The following is a 21,152-nucleotide window of genomic DNA, read 5'->3' as shown; positions in this document are numbered from 1 at the left end:
CAATTTCGTTTTTTTATTTTATCTCTCTCTCTCTCTCTTTCTCTCATTCGCGATGGCAGTTGTTCGCGACCGCCGCCATCTCAACCTCCGTCTCCCCCTCCCGGAACCGTCCGAGCGGCGTCCCCGTTTTCCACTCCCACTTCCGCCGTCCTCCGCCGCCAGGCCTGACGCCATTGCCCCCGGCGACATCGAAAAGCTCCACGTCCTCGGCCACGGGAACGGCGGCACAGTCTACAAAGTCCGCCACAAGCGCACCTCCGCACTCTACGCCCTGAAGGTGGTCCACGCCGACTCGGACGCGGCCACGCGGCGGCAGGTCCGGCGAGAGATGGACATCCTCCGGCGAACGGATTCCCCTCACGTGGTCCAGTACCACGGGTTCTTCGAGAAACCCTCTGGTGACGTGGCAATCCTGATGGAGTACATGGAGTTAGGCACGGTTGAGACGCTTCTGAAAAACAACGGCACTTTCTCTGAGGCCCAACTGGCGGCAGTGGCGCGTCAGGTGCTGAGCGGGCTGAGCTACCTCCACGCGCACAAGATTATTCACCGCGACATTAAGCCCTCTAACCTCCTGGTGAACGAGAAGATGGAGGTCAAGATCGGGGATTTTGGTGTGAGCAAAGTGATGTGTCGAACTCTTGACGCGTGCAATTCATACGTAGGAACCTGCGCGTACATGAGTCCCGAGCGGTTCGACCCGGATTCCTATGGCGGGAATTATAACGGGTATGCGGGTGATATTTGGAGCTTGGGCTTGACCCTCTTTGAGCTTTACGTGGGCCACTTTCCGTTCCTTCCGATGGGCCAGAGGCCCGATTGGGCGACGCTTATGTGCGCTATTTGTTTTGGGGAGCCACCCACTTTACCTGAGGGTGCTTCCGAAGAGTTTGGGAGTTTCATTGGGTGTTGCTTAATTAAGGAGTCCACTGAACGGTGGACAGCGTCTCAGCTATTAACGCACCCTTTTCTTCGTTCTCATTCTTAGCTTTTCTTTCTGTTTTCCGATTCCATTTTTGTAAACACCATCATTCCCTTTGTATATTCTCTCAATCTACTTCTTCAGTCCTTTTCGGGTATAATTTTTGTTCTTCTAAATCCATTTTATCTCTTTCTTAAATCTTCTGCTGCATTATCTGTCTTGTAAAATCCAAACAAGCTCACTCTCAGCACGTCCCGGGAGTTCTACGAATGAGAACAAAATGTATTAAGTATATAACAACTGATCCTTAAAAGAGTTCGTCTTTATATAAGGTGAACGCTTGTTTCAGAAAATAATTTGAATAAGGGTGTGCTCAGTGGATATAATAGATTATCAAAGACCAAGACATAAGAATGATAGGATAAGAGCAAAATATATTTTATTTTATTTTATATTTATGTGTAATAAATTAAATATATTATGTTATCATATTTTGTAATTTGAGTGCTTAACGTGGGGAAAAGTGGAAGTTGCAAGTTGCAATATAAGAATTTGAAAATAGTTGGGTAGAGATGGGTGGGTGGGTGGCACTGTCAGTCGCTGTAAGCAGCCGGAGAAACGGACGTATGATAGATCATATGACAGCAATTTGCAATGCATGATTCATGAACTTGGACACAGGACACCCCTTTCCATTTATTACTCATTACTTATCACTAACACCTTCACCATCACTCATCATCCCCCACCTCATCATTTTTGTTTTTACTTCAATATCTTCAACCTACATACACCAACTTCCCCCTATAGTTATAATCTTAATAATCCTTTCTTTCCAAAAATATGAAACAATATTTAATAACATCAAACTTCTATGTTAATCATCACCAACAAATTTTCTGAATCACACTATCAATGCAGCAGATCTATACCACATCTCATCACATGCCCACTTCATTTTTCAATTACAAAATATTAATTAAGTCAATTCATTCATAATCATTTGTTGTAAATTTATTTTGTATTAAATTATTATGAAAGATAGCATAAATTACATTTTTTATTAGACAATTATTCTGAAATTAATTGTTAGTTTAAATTTTAGAATAATATAATTTGTTTGATACTTCGTTTATGTATAACAAAATTTATGTAATATACATTTTAAAATTCATACAAATAATTTTTTATTAATATATTTTATCATTTTTATTTTTGATAGAATTTAATATAAATAATTAAGATAATAAATTATTATAATTTAATATTTTAATAAAAAAATAATATTTTATATATAATTATTAATGACATATAAGAATTGGAGTAACTTATTTTAGTATAAATTAATCTCTTCTCGATTATTATATTGTTTAAATTATAAAAGATAACATGTTCTGTACATAATAAATATAATTACATAATTATTATATTTTATAACTTATTTAACTTAGTCTTTTATGATTTAGTGTTACTGCTGTAGTAGGACTGGACACAGGTTTCATATTATTTGAATCCCGTATTAATGTTTGATTATTTGTCAGGTTTCAATTATATGATAAAGTTTTGGGTATACAAGTTAATTTTAACAAGTTAATTATTGTAACTTGTATCTGCACTCAAGTAGCCTAAACTCAGTTTACTAAAGAATCTATTTACTTTGGTTATAGCAAGGGAGAACCTATAAGTATAATTCCATATTGCTCTACATTCCGTAGCTTTGCATCTTCGTACCAGCTTTACAAATTTAAAAGAGCTTTGTTAAGATACTTAATTAATTAACAAGAGACATCGTTGCGATATAATTAAATTACAAGATTATTTTATGAAATTCATCAATTTGTTTTAATAAAAAGTTTACTAACAAATGTTTAGCTCCTAATTAATATATCCAGGAGCCAGCATTAACATATCTTTAGTTGAACTATATTTTTCGTGTTTTCTTTGTATCTGGTTTTTTATATTTTATTACCTGTTAGTTGTACCCTCTTGTCTTTACTTAACGCATATTTTTGTTCCTCTGCTAATTGTGTGTGCATTTGTTAGAACATCAAAGCTTCAAAATCACTTTGACATTTTCTTTATGTTAGCAAATGAGAGGATAAATATATTATAAGATGAATTCCCGCCGGCCCTATATTATTTTTGCTCTTCCTATTTATAGTTTCTATCAATTTGACCATGAATTTAGTGAATGCACATTACCAACCAAACCATTCGTTATCTATAATTGGTTTTTGGTGATCGAATAAAGGTTAATATCCTTTTGGGTGGTGCTCTCTAGTAACGGGATTCATGTGAGTTGTTAATTGATAGATATGCATATTCCAGTTTAAATTTAAGGCTTCACGGATTTAAATAGAGTGGTTGGATCATTGATTTAGTCTTAAAAATAAATTATTAAAGTAATTGATTCATTTTGAATTTAAAGTGAAATAGATTGACTAACCAACTAGGTCTGAATTGTGTTAATTAATTTAGTTTGTTATCGAATACATTGAATTAATCTAATTCAATTAACACTAATAATGAGGATAAATTCACAAAAGATGGGACAAATCCCAAGAGCTTGCTGCAAAACAACCAATTTCTGAAAGTTTTACAACTTACATTAGCATGTCACATTAAGTTGTGTACCATATGCAAGTTTTCATACATTGCACCCTATAATTCACTCACCCAGCTATACATAACCATTATATATATATATATATATATATATGGTTATAATGTCTTCCTTTCTGGTACCAGACTCCAATGATCTCTATCCTTTCTTTTTGTTTTGTACCTATAACTTCTCTATTGGTTTTTTCTTGGACTTATATAGTACATACCATACCAACTTCTACAAGAGCAGCATGAGGGATCTTAAGAGCTACAGGAGATTCCCTACAATTTTTTTCACTGAAACGATAGGCCATGATTAAGAATCTCTTGACAAAATTTGAGCCATCACGAACCACTAAATGTGACTGCCCCAAGAAATACGCACTGCCACTCTCCCTAGCATCAATTAGCTCCAAAAGTTCCTTTCTCACTGATGCATGCATTTTAGGACTATTATCAGGCAACATAAACCGAACCTTTTTTCTCTTCTTAGAGCGATTACTACTCTCCAATGTTTCATCTAGTGGATTAATCTGAGATTCATTGTTCACAGGGCTTGGCCTCATGCATGAGTCAGCTTCATCTAGAGGAACTAAAGCATTTCCATCCAGGGGTGAATTTCCAACAACTATCATTCTTTCATCTGGGGAAATCATGGATTCAATGTCACTTTGTTCAATGGAAATGAATTCCCCAATAGACCGAATAATCTGCTCCTCAAAATCACCTGTGTCCCTTATATGATCACAATATCCACTTCTAACAATGCAGCGATATATTTTATAATCTTTTGGCCCAATTCTACCTATGAGATACCTTTCACTTTCTGGCACATGAGGCACTGTTATAGACTTGAAGGACACCAAGATCAACACTTGATGAAATGCAGGAAGATTAGTGATAAAGTGTGAAAAGAAAGCTGGGATCCCTGCTACTATGTCAGTGTAAATGAAGCCAATTCCGGGTACCCTGGATATCCCAAGACCTGGACTAATATCTATTAGCCATTCAGTTGATACCTTGTTTTGCATATCATATTCATACTTCTTCATAGTACCGTAGTGCCATGAAATCATGATTGTCATGGACACCACCAATAGGACCACAAGATACCAAGCTCCTTTGTGGAATTGTAGCAAACATGCTGAAAGATATGCAGCCTCCAGAAAGCCAAAACATATAAGAAAGCATGCAGATACCATCAAATTTTTCTCCCAATACAAAGCAATGATCAGTGACATGAGACTAGTTGTCACAAGCATCCCACATATTATAGCCAAAGCTGCCACAAATCGTGAGCTTATATTATGATTTTGTCATGCATGAACATGCTAACTGAATAGTTTAGAAGTTTGATGCAATTATCTTTAATCACAATGACACACATATTAAGAACCATCCTTTTATAAGAAACATGATATATAAGATGTTGTCAACAAAAGCATACCTGTTGCATTGCCAATTTTCACAAGGTCTCTAAAACCAACAGTGACAGTGAGACTAAGGATCATCAATAACCAGTTGACATCAGGGATGTAAATCTGCCCATGTATGGTTTTTGATGTGTGAATAACTTTTACTCTTGGAAAACAATTTAATGCCAAGCACTGGTTAATGATGGAGAAACACGCTGTTATGGTTGCTTGGCTTCCTACAGCTGAAGAAAGTAGGGACAATACTATGAACAAGTGTTTGCTGTGACCTGAAATCACAACCAACAATAATCACTTAAGCAAAGTGAATTTGCATGAAAAAGAATATCTTCGAAATAAAGGCAATCGGTCACTTACGTGGCATAGATTGACTAAGATGATTAAAATCTTGAACACCTAAATTTTTGGAGATGTATGCAGCCTGACCAGCATAGCATAAGACAAGAAGCGGATAGATCAAGCATATAAATGTAATCTACAACAGACACATGATCCGCAAGTTAGTAATAATAATCTTCAATATACAATTAGTATATTAGAATTACAAAAGAAGTTATGCATTATACTTTAATTGATTTCTTGGAGAAATGGCCTAGGTCTGCAAACATTGCCTCTGATCCTGCAAATCAACCATAACAATTATGATTTCTGACTAGAAAAAAAATACATAGTTATGAATACTAATCATTTGGTGATATTTGCATAGTTTTATTTTCAAATAAAAAAAGAGCCTACCTACCTGCTACACATAAAATGACGCTCCCTAACAACCTCCATCTACCTTTGTCGACATTTCTGATAAATTTGAACACGTATACTGGGGATATTTTATACATAATTTTTACATCCCAGTGGAAAATATTATAGGTTCCCACGGCACCAACAAACAACAACCAAACAGCAATGATTGGGGCAAATATGATCCCAATTTTACGTGTACCACAATGCTGCAGCATGAACAGGCCTACCAATATAACACACGCAGAGGGAACAGGTACATCTGGAATAAATGAAGCACAAAATGAACATGATTTCGAGTAAAATAATTGCAGGAGATAGATATATTATATGCATTTATTTTTCATTTACTTTACCAAATAAATAACTCAGTAAACAATCGGAACTTAAACAAGTAAAATTCACTTATACAACTCAAAGGGACTTCAAAAAAAAAAACTGGATGAATCAACCGCATGTATAGTCTTACATGTTCTTAGAGCCTTTGACACGGTGTCTTGAGTGTGGGGCGACGAGGCAACTGGTTATAGACAACAAGGTAATCAAAACACGTAGTAGCTATTAACGATAAGGCCTTAGAAAAAATCATGGGTTTTATAATTTCTAGTCTTAGTACAAGGCCTTACATATGTCTTTCAATATAGACGACAAGGATATTTGAACCCCAATGGAAGCTGAGAACACTGGTAATATACACAAAGACAAATAATTATTAAGGCGGAATAATTTAATAACATAAAGAAAAGTAATTATTTAATCTTACACATGCAAGTACTTTTAAGAAAAATAAAATTTAGATAGGAACCTGAAAGTGCTGGAGTGAGCACTGCATCTCCAATAGTCATACAGGAACCAAAGAGAGCTAAGAACAATATTAAATAGTGACAGATCTTGTGTTTCTCAATGGCCCTTCGTGCTCTTGAATCGGCTTTGAGCTTACAAGGACTTTTCTCCTCATAAAGCATAACCTCATTGGCGCTTCTATCACTTGGGAGCAAACCAACTTTTGCGTTTCTACACAACAGTGAGTACAAAGCAAAAGTACCACCTAGAAAAATATCCTATGAAAAGTTAATCTTAAAGTTCAAGTCCTTTAAAATTTATATATACTGTGGAGTGATATATATGTTGTTACTGGAGACAATGAATAATTACCCTCTCCTTCATCATCAGCTTTCAGCACTATAGAAGCATACTTGAGCAAAGAAATTACAGTGAGAGTCCAGAAAATGAAGCAGAAAAGTTCATAAACAACCTCCTCTGATATAAGATCTCCTGTTTGCATTGTCCCAAATACATATAAGGGTGCAGTGCTTAGTTGACCATAAACTATTCCAACAATTTGAAATGATAGCAGAATAGTTTGCTTCCATGTTTTCTTCTGAACAACAACATGGACACATGAATTATGATTAGCAGAAAAAACACACCAGATCCTTTTACCATCCCTATCAAGATTCAACAGAAACTAATTCACAGCAACACAAGATTAAAATCAAATAAAGTTAGTTATCCTGCTACAGTGTTGACCAAGCTAGAGGTTGTACAAAGCAAGGATTCTTACCTTATCCTCGTCAAAGGGTGCATCAGGATCCATATTACAAGGCAGACAGCAAAAGATGAAGAAGGAAGTGAGAGTAGAAAAGGAAGTTATTAAGAGAAGAAAGAAAACGACAGGTATATATGAATGAGAAGCGATTATGGCAATGCTTAAGAGGACACAGACGGAGGACACTAAGATGAAATGATGGAGTTTAGAGGCCCTACACAACACAACAGTGTCAAAAACAGAAAAATGAAATTGATATCACATAGTGATCTTCACGTATCAGTTCTGTAGACGGCTTATTATTGATCTCGTGATTCGCTTGATTCCAACACACTACCAACAGTCATTTTATTTTTCCATTATTTTATCATTTTATCAAAGGTAGTAGGGAGGGAATGCCGGAGTGACATGGACACCCAGATTTTCTCGTTCACACACTCTCACTCAGAAGCGTGAGTTCTATTTCTGATTCATGCATTCAAATATAAAAATATGAGTCAAATGGGATGCACAAAGCAACATTAATTAAGAGTCAAATGGTACAAACAAGACCACATTAAAAGACTACCCTTTTAAAAAATCATGAAAAAAAAAACTATACTTTTAATGGATTTTTTTGGTACAAATTACCTAATTACTTTTAAAAAAAAGTTTGAAAAGGTAAAAATTAAGGGCCAAAAATTGAAATTGGCAAACTTTTAACATTATTTAGAATCACATGGATTTCCGTCAAGAATTGGGGACGAAGTGTGAAACAAGTGCACATGGACGTATTCGCAACAAGCAGAGTACCTTAAAACAGGTTCTTTAATATTGCCGTCATTTTCTTGATCAATCACTAATTAAATGATTGGCAAATCATATCACATGGTTTCCACATTAAAAAGATCCATAGTTTCTTTCGTGTCTCTCTTTTTTTCTTCTAATTTATACTTCCAACTGTTCTATTGCTGAAAGTTGAAACCATGAAGGATGCGACATATAATACAAACAATTAATGAACATGTGTTGACTAGCGTCCAAAAACTATTGAACCCCTGTGGATACTAAAACGAAAGTAATGTCTAATTATTATATTAGATTAACTATATGTGTAAGAATTACCGCTTCTATTTTTATTTATCTGTTTACTTTAAGCAATAAAATGATTTTTATGTAATTACTTACATATAAATTTAAACATTATTTGGTAAATATGATAAAAGAATCGGATAAGATACTTTTTTATTCTAATTGTTTTTATTTATTTAACTAATAAGATAAATTTATCTTATAAACTTATCATATACTTTTTTTTCTAGTATAAAATTTATTTTATGGAAGTCTAAGTTAAAAATAGTCCAGATATAATAATACAATGTATCTTATTTATTATTGTGAAATACATCAAATGTATAGTAAAATAAATAATATTCTACTCTTATTTAACTCTCAAATTGTATCATATTTATCAAACCGGTCCTTAAAATAATTTTAATTATATTTTTTATAATTATTAAATGGTAATAAATTATCAGTCAATAAGGAGATTAATGTAAAATAGATAAAGGATGGTATAATAGAAAACTTAAAAATACTTTTTATGAAAATAAGAATGTTAAATGTATTTCTTAATTTATGTATTTTCTTTGTCTTAATAGACATATAAAAAGAAATAAATTGTACACATATTTAAAAAATTTATAATAAATAATATTTTATTTAAAATTTTAATTTCAGGAAATATAAATTATAAAATTATTATTTTATAAACATAAATATTATCCAAACTAAAATATTTTCCACTAATAATAAATACAGAAACAAAACTTAGTGGTTAAGGCAATTATAATATATTTTTTATGAATTAAGAATAGAAATTAATAATTTAAAATATATTCAGAGTTTATTTGCTAAAATTAAATGTGTTTTTTTTTCTTTCATCTAATTTTTGAGTCACGCACTTTGATGTGATGAATAAATTTACTATTATAAATTTTTTGCATATATAAGAACAATCGCTTACCACTCGTACTAACTTTTGTTGGTAAGATTAAATGAATTTGAATTATATTTACTATTCAACTTAAATTAATGCATTTATATTAGAAATGAATTTTACGAACATATTTTCACAACTAAATTTACATTGATGGTACATAAGGGATACTTACTAAAACTAAAAAATCCAATTAAAATAAACATATTTGATTTAATTTAGATTATTTTATTCAATCATACTCAAACCAAACTAATAAAAATTACTAAAATACAAAAACTAACTAATAGTTTAATTTATATATTTAAATTTAAGTTTCAATACAGTAGTGTTAAATATTCAAAAGAAAAAAATTTGCTATCCGTAATAATTCTATTCACTCGAATATAATTGTCTCTCACGAAAAATATTTGTAAATAAGACTAAAAAAAATCAAACTAATAAAAAAATCAATAACCATTAATTTGGACATTGAGTAGCTTAATTTAAAAACTAATAGATTCTATATTTAGCTCTTTAAAAGAATGTACAAAATAGAAAAATAATAACTTATTAATGATTAATTTGAATTTAAACATTTTATAAACATAATAAATTTTAGATTAACAATAAATAAGTTCCATTTTAAACTATTTTTTAACTTGCTTAAGGGAGGTTACGTTATCTCAAGGTGCACAACATTTTAGGTTCTGAATTCTTTTTCATGTGATTGCAACAACTGATTGATCGACGGTCACTAACCGCATCTCAGCGGATAACACCAATGTTGAACAGTTAAAGCTCAATCTCGAAAAGGCTAAAGTTCTGGTTGAAAACCTCCGCCCTCCCCCTCCCCTGTGAACCAATCCGTTTATGTTAAAGAAATTTCATAATTGAATCAAACTAAAATAATCAATTTTAATGGTTTGGAATTTTCACTGTTCATATATTACAATGCCTGAAGAAATAAAGAATATAACGGCCATAAGATAAGATCAGCAGAAGCCAATTTCTGACAAGTATCATGTAAGAAATAAACCAGTATCAAGTAACGCGTTTGAGCAATGCGTTGGGGCACGATGAAACACAGAAACACGACCTAGAGGTTAAAGCTCCGATGCGTTGTTTGAATATGTCGGGTCGCTGCGAACAATCAACACATTGTGCATCTCCTCTCGCAAACTGCAGTCACCCAGCGAAAGTAACGCGTCAGAGCTTCAACCTCCATGTTGAGTTTATTCCACCGCACCATTAAACACCATTTGACAGGGGAGATGCACAATATGCTCCTTGTTTTATCTTTTTATTGCTTTTTAACAGTTAAGTTTGAATCTATCATCTCAAATTTAAGATGAAGAGTTAAGAGAGAAATACCGCTGTAGAGGATCCGATTCCAAAGCTAAATCAGAGTAACTATAAAGCAAGTAGGCAATTGCTGTCATTGATGTCAATACCATCAAAGCATTATTTCAATTATATATAGTCTTAAGACCAACAGCCAGTTTCCATTTAAAATCTTGACTGTCTCCTAGTCAAACCCCCATCCCATCCCAACTCTTTATATCCCTACCCCTTAGCCCTCTAATGGTACATTCAAACATGCAATTCATCCGTAAAAATCTATACTCAAAACTGTAAAAGTTTATAATATTAATTACCTCATTTGACAAGGCTTGGAAGAGATCGATCCAAATTGAAATATTTGACACCATTAGACAAGGGAGAACAATGAAATATTTGAAATTTCAAAACTGATTATTAGTGCAGGCAATAAGAAAAGAATGGAAGAAGGGAATACGGAATTTGGCGTTTCTCATATGGAAGGAAAATGAGAGATAACACCCAAATGAGGTTATAATTCAGTAGAATAGAGTAGCACTAGAATAAACAAGTCCAAAGAAAAGGCATATTTTATACATGGCATGAATTGTGCCCACACAGAGTGGTTTTAGAACCTTAATAGCTGTATTGTTTATAGATAAAGTAAAAAACTAAATCTTAATATCACGCATTTGAATATAAATAATTGCCGGGTATGCATAATTTTCATGTATTAATACTCCTTAATAACCAATAAAAAGCTAAGATAACAACCCCTCCTTTAGTATTGAAAGGACACTGGTATATTAACCATTGAAAAAACGTAAGATGAGAATGCACGACGACTGAATTACTCACTTCAGACCAGCAAATGTACTACAGTCCTTCAACCACAATTCAGGGTATCAACGCGAAGCCAAGTTTTTCCTTCAATCGCCTCATACACCATCACGGCATTTTGAAAATTAAAATATTAACCCCAGGGCAGGGTGGGCACGTCATGCCAAAAGAAAACTGAGAGAGGCTGGGAGGCCCATACAATACCTGACTCCTTTTCAACAAAATAAAACGTAAAATTGGGAGAAAAGGAAAACCGTTTACTCCTTGTCTACTCCTTACTATTCACAAGCCTGCTCCCAATCATCTACTACATCAGAAGCTTCTAATGCGTCTAAGTTTACTGCATGCCGCCCTTCTAGATTTGAACCACCGTCATGAGGCTCCAACTTTGTGACAGCACTGCTTTCAGAATGTTTCCTAGAAACATCAGTTTTAACGGCTGCAACAGATGATCTTGAAGATGATTCTTGATCCAAGACACTCCAAGGATTTAATGAAGCAGATATTGGTGGGGCTTCTTTCTTCCAAATGGATGATTGGACATTATCAGAACCAGTAGCCCACTCCTCATCACCCCAAGAATCTTCTCTCCAACCTGGCTCTTGAACAACAGCCTTTTTCCACGGATTCCCCTTTAATGCTGCCAGTGCTCCTCCTCCTTTCATTGACCCAGATCCGCCCCAAGCATTGGTAGCTGAAGATGTTACGGATGCCCCAACATTTGGAACAACCACAACAGCTCCCTGATAAACAGTTCCATGCTCCAACCTCCTCATTGCAGTTGCAGCCCGGGCAGGGTCATTAAAAACAGCCAATGCATTTTTGTCATTTAACCAAACAAGTTCACACTCACCACCAAACCTCAACACCAACGCACTAATATCTGCATCCCTTGGTAAGTCCAGAAAAGAGACAACAAGTCGAGGATCCATGTCTACCAAAGGATCAAAAGCAGGAGGAAGAGGCACATTTACTGTTGTAGTACCCTTAACCCCTAGCACGCGAGGAGGAGGTCTTGACTTCGGTGTAACATGAACAACTACAAAGCGCTTTGGCTCCCGACCAGCTGCATTCACTGCAAGCCTCCATCTCTCAGCAATCACCCTCACAGAATCTGTCTTGTCCTTCATCATAGGACAGAAAACATGGACTTTTAAACCATGTGTAGTCCCTCTGCTCTTGCCAAGTACTAAAAACTTGCATCTCTCCTCAACAGATAAAACCCATTTAGGATCACGTCTCAACATGTCAGCAATCAATTCAGAAGCAACAGAATTCTCACCAAAATGGAGAGAATCCATATTTGGAGTGGTTATCTCAAAAGCATCAGCAAGAACCTTTTTACGCTCTAACTTAGCACACTCATCATTACACATCAGTTTTCTTTGTCCAAGGGGCACTTTTTTGCCATTTGCAGCCACTGGTTGAAACTGTACAGGCATCTTTTGAATAATGGAAGCTTCATGTACAGCATCAGCATTATAATTAGCACAGCTGCCACCAGCATCACAAGGAACATTTGCTGTTATTCGGCCACAAGAACAAGTAATTGTGACAGGGAATTCACATCTTATATCCGGACATGGAGTTGATGGGTGACAAGGAGCTGTACATGTATGCCGGCAGTCTCTCCTAGGAGCGCCGCATGTTTGCCCACAAGAGGCTCGGGTGCCTTGTGCAGCAGATGGATTATCACAAGGAGAGGGGTGACATGTCCTGCCACAGGCATGTAAACCACATTGTCTGGTCTTCCCACAGAGCTTATTGCATCTAATATCCTTTGAACCACATGGTATGTTCCTAAGAACTACATGCCCACCAATACATTCTTTTGCTACAGGCACTGAACAAGGAGGGCAGTCTCCAAAATGGCAGCTGTGGGAGGCTGGATGGGAACAAGGCTGAGGAACTGAACATGGAAGCTGACATGAGGGAGGTGGTGTGCCACAAGGCAATGGAGGAGGAATTGAAGTCTGGCCACAAGCACATGTTAAATCAGTAAATATAGTTTCAAGACAAGGTGGACAATGACCAGTGTGACACAGGGATTCACATGCGTGCTGCCCGCATCTTAACTTCTTTCCACATGGCATGGAACAGAAGTGTGGATCCCATTCCACATTTCGAATATTATTTGGATTAGAAAGGGGACAACACCGTTCACTACATCGGTGCCTTCCACATTTCTTTTTCTGCCCACAAGGCTTTTCACAAGTAAATTTTTCACTCTCCATTGTTGTCTTACAGCACTCCACAGTTCGGGAAGTTGAGCCACATCGACACTTCTGGGAGACTAGAACCAAACAAGGAGAACATTCCCCAGCATGACATGCCTCTTTACAATGATGAATCCCACAAGGAAGGGACCTCCCACATACTTGTGAACAGGTAGGTATAGGATCTAAACAACTCTGCCGTTCCACCTCCAATCTAGTTTTCCCACAATAGCATGTCTTAACATGGGATGGTAACAAGTCACACTCCCCACAGCTGCCTGGATGACAACTCTCAATACAGATATGATTGCCACAACTAAGTTTCTTTCCACAAGTGGAACCACAAGAAAAAACTCCACCTTCTGCTATGATTTCACCCTTCACAGCCATCTCTCCACAAAGAATAACCTCCATGTTTTTACTACAAAAGCAAGAGGCATTGATTGGAACCTGACAAGGATCACAAGGACCCAGATGACAAATTCGTTCGCACCGATGACGCCCACATTCAAGAAGCTTCTCACAGGGCTGGCCACAGGTAAGAACAGATTGCCGGTCAGCGCAACGAGTGGTAATATTTTTCTTCCCACAAGGACACATACGTGGAGGCGCAAATGCTTTGCAAGGAGGACACGGGCCTGGATGACACTGCAAGACACAAACATGAGGGCAAAGATCCTCCATGTTCCCTCCAAGCTCCCTCTCAAGAGGCTTGCCACACGGTTCTCCACAGGAATGTGGCGTCAGATACAAATCGGATGGCGGGTCAGGCCTCTTTCCACAGAAGCATAAGTATCTAATCTCCTTGGATGATGTGAGCTGCACAGACTGACAACCAGGGCACCGCCAATTGAACCCTTGATTCTTCTCTACAGACAAATCAACAGAAGTGGGTGCTCGCGCCCACTTCTTTATACAATTAAGGTGAAAGATAGAGTAACAACTGGCACATGACCAGATAGGTGCAGACCTCCGAACCATGTCATAGCAAATCATGCATTCGACAGCACCTTTCGTGAGCTTGTCCTGAATCTCTTGCAGCAGCTGAGGTAAATCAGAGTCCTTCAAAACCAATCCCTTGTGCACGTGATTCTTAGGAACAGGACGACTCCTTCTATGCCGAATAGTTGGATTGGAGCTACCAACAGCTTCACCATTCTGACTCTGATCGGCGGTGACGGTGGACACTCTAGGAATCCATTCCTGACGAGAAACCCTAGACCTATCCCTTCGTTGATTTCGCTCTTGCGAGCTCATCCTGCGCCACTCCAATCGATCGACCTCCAACTAAGACAAAAAAGTTCAAACCATAAGAATCGAAATCAAATCGTAGATTGAAAAGACAAATATTGATTATATCATTATTATTATCAATCAATTAGCACGTTTGAGTCTCAACTCTCAAAATGAAAATTGCACCGCCAACGAACACCAAATAAACTGACAATAATCTATTGGCTATTGGCAAAGGTTACTCACTAGAATTAGGAAGCGGAAAAGAAAAATAGTATTGCGATAAGAGAAATAAGGGTGAAACCTGGTTTGGGGAAGAAAACGAAACTTGTAGAAGTTGTGTGTTAGAGAATAAAATCGGGTCGGTTCGACCCGGAAATAGAGGCGAGTGACGAATCGAGGTCAAAGGAGAAGCGGTTATATAGGATTCTTTCTGCTGCGCACTCCTTGCACCTCAAGCAAAACGCGCTGGTCCCTCTCTCCTTCCTCTGCGTGCTCGTTACACATTCTTTTAACCCTACATGTGCCCTATTTTCTTATTTCTAAAAGATAATTTTAAAATTTATCCCTACTTTTTTTAATTATAGCTTTATCAAAATAAATAAATTTTACCCTCTTTTCCCATTTCTTCTTTAAGGTCGATTTTAGTTCCGGTAGTATTGACTTAATTAATGACATTTTGTTTGCTAATTGAAAAATAAGAATTTTTAATTCCTTTGTTAAGTATACTTCACAGAGGTTCATAATATCGAGAAGAACTAGAAACAGCGAACCGAGATCAGTGTTTTCTTAGATAAATTTGATATCGTATATTCATGAATATAGGCCCATGCTGATGCCTGTAGTATCAGTTCGCCATTTTAGAGCTTAAATTCTATCTTTTAAAAATAATTGTTATACAATTAATGTTAATCACAAAATGCATTAAAATTATTTATATTGTAATCAGAGATTTTGATTATGAATATTTGTCAAACAGATATGTAAGATTTTTTTTTAAATTGAATAAAATTATTTTTAATAATATTGGGTTTAATTACTGAAATTATGTTTTTTCATTCATAAAACTTATCATAATTAATAATTAGGAGGAACAGATGAAACTGTAGGTAGAGAATAAAAAAATTATAAGCAACTCGATGTTTTAGAGAAATTTTTTAACTGTTAAATAATTTAAATTTTTACACTTTTTCACTAATTGTATTATTATTTTTTATTTGTATTTTTTCTCTGCATGATGTAATCTTTACCCATAATTAATTTCCGCACAATTATTTTTTCTAATTCCAGCAATATTTTTATAAGAAATAATTCTATTTAAATCAAGAATTTTCATAACTTAATAAAATTAATTCTTCTGGTAATTTTTTTGGTTCATACTCAAAATCTAACTTAAAGAACATCAAGAATACGCTACTTGAACTAACCGCAAGTTGGTCTAGTATTTGGATAGTTTTTTTTTCCGAAAACATAATTTTGAGTTTAATAAGTAAAATTAATTTAAAGACAACTAAAATTTAAAACATCAAAGGATAAAATACAAAAAAAATCTCCTTGTGATCTTTATATTGTTTAAATGAACTTCTTATAATTTAAAAACCTACTAGTCAACTTATAGTTTCGATTAAAATAAAATAATTAATGATGATTTGGAAGCAGAGTTGTTTTTCTCATTGCTATTTGGTTCCGTACGATAATTGGCTACCGCCACGGTGAAGGTCGAATCTTGTGTGATTTTTAAGCCTCTGTTTACTGTTTTTGGTTACGTAAGCGATTAGGTTGGTTGATAGAGCCTCCCTTCTGCTTCGTTGCCCCCACCCACCACTGTCTCCTACCGGGTCATCATGGCTGGCGTGATTCCAACATAGAAGACCAAATCCTCTTCAATCTTATTATTATTCATTAATGGAAAATCAATTTTTTAGCCTCTCATCCAACACAAACTAAATCTAAATCCAAACGGAACACCATCGAAATCAGCATCACTAGTGAGCAAGAAATCAGGGTACCAATATATGATCATTTTGAAGCACTCAAAATTGAAAAGGGGCACGAAATAGGAGAGAAAATTTAAACCCAAAAACTACAATACAAAACCATATTATATTTTATATATACTGTAACTAAATTTACAAAAACGGGGGGAGAATATTAATATAGCTAAATATTCTCCGTTAAAAGAAAAAAACAGAGCAGGAGAAGCATACAAGACCTCTCTCTCTCTCTCTCTCCCTCTCTCTCCCTCTCTCTGCAATTCAACCCTACAAGTCACCGACGGAGATGGGTCGACCGGAAATCCCCAAGGGTGACCGGGAAATCTGGCGGTTAATCTCTCGGAAAAGGGGTCTAATCTCAGGATGCCCCGGTGACCAGTCAAGGATTTTCTGAGATTCTTGCTTGATTTTTTGAACTTGGCTATGAACCGGAACTCCTTTCTGGTCGTTCCTTGAGCTCTCTCTGCTTTCACAGCGCTCCATCTTCAACAAGCTTTGATTTTGATGTTGAGGCATGAGACTCTCCTCGTCGCTTGGCACCAACGGAAGCACTAGTACATGCTACACAAATCACACACGCAAACACGTTTGTGTGTGTATATATAGAGAAAGAGAAGGAGCACGTGGAGAAGAGGGAAAAATAAATATTGGATGGAGTTCAAGATTGAAACGCAAGGGAGAAGGGAAGAGAGAAGTTTGGTGGGAAAGGTCTAACTTTTGGGATCGTGGACCGTGGCGTTGACACATACCATGGGTTCCCATCACCAACGCGCTATCTCACTCTAAACCACTAACTTGTTACCTTTTCTCACCGTTCGATCGCCACCCCACACACACAATTTTCATAAGATGATTGCTCCTGTTAATTCTCCTAATCTTCATAAGAAGCATTAAATAAAATAACATTATTTTATCTTTTCTTTCAAATAATCAAATTACACTCGGATGAGATGAATTGAAAATATCTACACGGCTTCAACTAAAAAGTATAAATAAAAATCCTCACGGCTAAGGTCAAAACTGGATCAAACTCGTGTCTGTGAACAGGTAATTTAACTAACTAAGCTGCGATTACAAGTATATGAGAGGTAGGGGCATTGCGGTAAGTTCACAGCAATATTGTGGAATGCGAAACGTCGTGATCGACATGGCGGGCAGTTATGCTTGATAGCGTGGTCGTCGTTAGCGTCTACTTTTACGAAAAAGGCCACGTGTAACACCCAACCTCCCTCGTTTTTCATCTCCACGCCACTTAGCTCTATCTTTGCTTTCAACTATATAATTTATTCATAATAAATTATCATAAATCAAAACTATATATTGAAAATTTATAAATTCATTGGCCATACACCGTTGTAGGGTAGGACAATTAAGCTTAATTGTAGAAAGGAACGTGCTGCTGTTTATATTAAATAAATAAATTATGTATGAATTGAAGTCTTATAATAAAAATAAATGAATAGTGTATGTTATTTAGATTGGAGTCAAAATTTATCTATTTCGTCTGTTTGATATTACTAAAGCCTCGCCCATGAAAAAGCACAGCGACCAGCGTGCGTTCAAAGTCAAATAAGAAACTCATCTGTGTATAGAAACATGAACGAGGACAGTTTCTTTCAACATTTGCTCGGAGTCAATAACAGTGTATACAAGTTGTTTGTGTTAGTCACCCTCAAAGGAACTTAACTCAACGTTTTCACATTTTGGTTACTATATTAAAAGCCATGTCAAGGTTAATTCTTAATCATTAAAATAATTCTGCATCCTTCTCCCTATCTCTCAATATTGAAATTTAAATTAAAATATAAAATACAAACTATGTCAACCTTCATCCACCTTTTATATTATAAGTTTAAATACTCCCTCTTCAAAAAACTATAAAGAAAGCTGAATGGTTCAACATAAAAATTATACTAAATTGGAATGCTTACTTGAGCATGTTTGTTTTATTTAAAAAATTATTTTTGAATTTTTTTTATAAATAAAGACAAACGTGCTCAAAATGTTTAGTCTTGTAATTTTTGTTTAAGCTGATAATAAACTTTAAAAAAAATTAAGTTTTACTCATTTAAGACATCTTTTAGAAGTTAAAATTAGATTCATATTTTTTTTTTAACTAGTTTAACTAAAACTTAACACTTATAACGGGTTAAGCTAAATAGATGGTAACTTGTTTTGCCAATTATAGTCATGTATGTCTAATTAATTAGTAACTAAATTTTAAAGATAAATGTCTAATTATGTATGTCGAATTGAGTATTTAAAAATTAATATGTTAGAAAATTATAATGCTCAAATTAAACTTATCTTATTTAATGAATTAAATATAAACATTTGGATTTGGCGGGTGGATAAATTCGAAAGTTATTGGATATGTTATTTCCCAGATTGGAATGGGATGGCATCTTGACTAAAAAAAATGACAATGGTAGATTAATTTTGATGGATAAGTGTTGTTTAAAATTAGCAGAGAGCGTGAGAAAAGGAAATTACAAGTGGACTTAAACGCAATATTTTCTTCACCAACTTGATCCCAAAATTTCCTCATAAATAATAATAATTTCTATAAACAAATTGTTTTTTAAAAATATCTTTGTCCAGAGAAAATTCACAGGAAGCTACCCAAACACAAGTTAACGTTGCGGTCTCTCCAATCACTATAAACTAAGCACGCCATAAATAGGTAGCTGTATATGAAACCGTTACCGCCATTTTTGCCCCTCCCATTTTCATGTCTTTGCTTCTTAATTTTCTTCTTCTTTCTCATCCATTCTCCGCTCTTTCTCTTCATCCACCCCTCAAGTTTTGATTTTGATTTATCCTTTGTTTCCCTCCAACAAGTTGACTTCATGGGTATCTTCTTTTCTCGGAATTTGACTTCCAATTTTTTCCTACCGTTTCTTTTCTCCAAGAAAGTTTCTGGGGATTTGTTCCCCAAGGAGCTCGAGCACATGATGTGCTTTGTTGCTCGCAGTGGCAGGCATTTGCAACGTTATGATGATGGCTGTCGCCAAGTTGTGGGGTTTGTGTTATATTTCTGAAATTCAACTTCAAATTTCAATTGGGTTTCCTCAAAATGGCTTAAAAAAAATCAGTAAAACGAAGAAAGAATGATAATCTTTCACATTACATTATGATTTTGAATTTAAATTGTTTTTGTGCTCAAGTTGCGGGGTTTGCAATGTAATGTTCTGTGTGATTTTGAAAATGCACAGGTGCATTCCATATAGATACAACGGAAACGGAACCCCAAAGAACGAATTAGAGGTTCTTGTGATTAGTGCTCAGAACGGCAATGGAATGCAGTTTCCTAAGGTATTGTATTGTCAGTGAATATGTCATATGGAAAACTGGTTCAAATTTTGGTTTCTAATATGTGTTTGGCTTCAGGGAGGTTGGGAGATAGATGAATCCATGGAGGAAGCTGCTTTAAGGGAGACCATAGAGGAAGCTGGGGTCACTGGCAACGTCGAAGTTAGTATTTACAATTGGGTATTGGCTTTGGTTTTTTGGTTATTGAAGATCACAGGATATCACATAACTTAATGTATTAATAAGAGTAAATGTTGTATTTTCAACAAAAACTTACTATATGTTGATTTTTTACTGCGTGCATTTGAGCACACGATAGAAAAACTATTGGTTATTTGGCAAATATTTCACCTTTGTTTCTAACCCTTTTGGTTTTCTTGCAGAGTAAATTGGGTAAATGGTTTTATAAGAGCAAACGCCAAGACATTGTCCACGAGGGATATATGTTCCCTTTGCTTGTCAAGAAGCAGTTGGAGAATTGGCCAGAGAAGAATGTTAGAAAACGAAGATGGGTATGTATATGTCTAGTTTTAGCTGATTTATCTTCCCAATTGGGTGATCATTATTGTTGGTTTCCTTGGTGTCCTAAAGTTTTGTTTGTTACACCATGCAGATGTCTGTTGGTGAAGCAAAGCAAGTGTGTCCACATTCCTGGATGAATGAGGCTTTAGATGTATTGGTCAGTAGACAACCTCAATCCTAGCCAGAAATGAGGGACATTATTAGTATGTCTGAATACTGTCATGTATGCTGCAAATGTACGTTTAAATTCCAGAGGCTACTCTTTGTAGCTTACAAATTACATTTGTCCAAGGAGACTCAATGCCAAACTAAACACGCATTATAAGTAATTTGTAACCTGAGGACATTTATTCTCCTGTCTTCAAATTTTGACGGTAGGAGGTGCAACCGGAAGTACAGCAGCAGATTACATATTTCTAGGATGTAGTTGACAGAGATCTAGCACAAAAGTCAAATTGTCATAGTTATGATGTATGTACAAATTTGATTCATTATTTTATTCATTTGATGCT

The 21,152-nt window shown here is 35.5% G+C and overlaps 4 protein-coding genes across 7 annotated transcripts; 2 read left to right on the top strand and 2 right to left on the bottom strand.

Moving 5' to 3' along the window:
* The first annotated feature begins 4 nt into the window (after positions 1-4).
* LOC113855320 (mitogen-activated protein kinase kinase 9-like) lies at positions 5-1,345 on the top strand. Its single transcript, XM_027486914.1, has one exon. The coding sequence runs from the start codon at positions 53-55 to the stop codon at positions 986-988; it is 936 nt and encodes a 311-aa protein (XP_027342715.1). The 5' UTR covers positions 5-52; the 3' UTR covers positions 989-1,345.
* A 2,362-nt stretch (positions 1,346-3,707) lies between these two features.
* LOC113853715 (potassium transporter 25-like) lies at positions 3,708-7,444 on the bottom strand. Its single transcript, XM_027484263.1, has 10 exons — positions 7,262-7,444; positions 6,853-7,078; positions 6,503-6,745; positions 6,324-6,380; positions 6,167-6,217; positions 5,699-5,959; positions 5,526-5,578; positions 5,317-5,434; positions 4,974-5,228; positions 3,708-4,808 (listed from the first exon to the last, which is right to left on the bottom strand). Exons 1-10 carry the CDS (start codon positions 7,292-7,294, stop codon positions 3,739-3,741), a joined length of 2,367 nt encoding a protein of 788 aa, XP_027340064.1. The 5' UTR covers positions 7,295-7,444; the 3' UTR covers positions 3,708-3,738.
* A 2,640-nt stretch (positions 7,445-10,084) lies between these two features.
* LOC113853713 (NF-X1-type zinc finger protein NFXL1-like) lies at positions 10,085-15,325 on the bottom strand. Of its 2 annotated transcripts, none has more exons than XM_027484261.1 (2): positions 15,117-15,325; positions 10,085-14,866 (listed from the first exon to the last, which is right to left on the bottom strand). In XM_027484261.1, the coding sequence occupies exon 2, from the start codon at positions 14,834-14,836 to the stop codon at positions 11,642-11,644; it is 3,195 nt and encodes a 1,064-aa protein (XP_027340062.1). In that variant the 5' UTR covers positions 14,837-14,866; positions 15,117-15,325; the 3' UTR covers positions 10,085-11,641. The 2 variants fall into 2 exon arrangements, with proteins under 2 accessions (XP_027340062.1, XP_027340063.1); XM_027484262.1 differs by having other exon boundaries at positions 15,059-15,122.
* Positions 15,326-19,390: 4,065 nt separating this feature from the next.
* Positions 19,391-20,952, top strand: LOC113855152 (nudix hydrolase 4-like). Of its 3 annotated transcripts, XM_027486655.1 has the most exons (6): positions 19,391-19,463; positions 19,673-19,828; positions 20,022-20,121; positions 20,197-20,280; positions 20,502-20,630; positions 20,732-20,952. In XM_027486655.1, the coding sequence occupies exons 2-6, from the start codon at positions 19,758-19,760 to the stop codon at positions 20,819-20,821; spliced, it is 474 nt and encodes a 157-aa protein (XP_027342456.1). In that variant the 5' UTR covers positions 19,391-19,463; positions 19,673-19,757; the 3' UTR covers positions 20,822-20,952. The 3 variants fall into 3 exon arrangements, with proteins under 3 accessions (XP_027342456.1, XP_027342457.1, XP_027342455.1); XM_027486656.1 differs by lacking the exon at positions 19,673-19,828 and having other exon boundaries at positions 19,397-19,459; positions 20,011-20,121; XM_027486654.1 differs by lacking the exon at positions 19,391-19,463 and having other exon boundaries at positions 19,492-19,828.
* The last annotated feature ends 200 nt before the right edge of the window (positions 20,953-21,152 follow it).

The sequence above is a fragment of the Abrus precatorius genome, unplaced genomic scaffold (genome assembly GCF_003935025.1).
Source record: "Abrus precatorius isolate BTA unplaced genomic scaffold, Abrus_2018 Scaffold11, whole genome shotgun sequence".
In the NCBI taxonomy this organism is placed as follows: Eukaryota; Viridiplantae; Streptophyta; class Magnoliopsida; order Fabales; family Fabaceae; genus Abrus; species Abrus precatorius.
The sequence above is the reverse complement of the archived record's forward strand: the minus strand, read 5'-3'. Positions and strand labels throughout refer to the sequence as shown.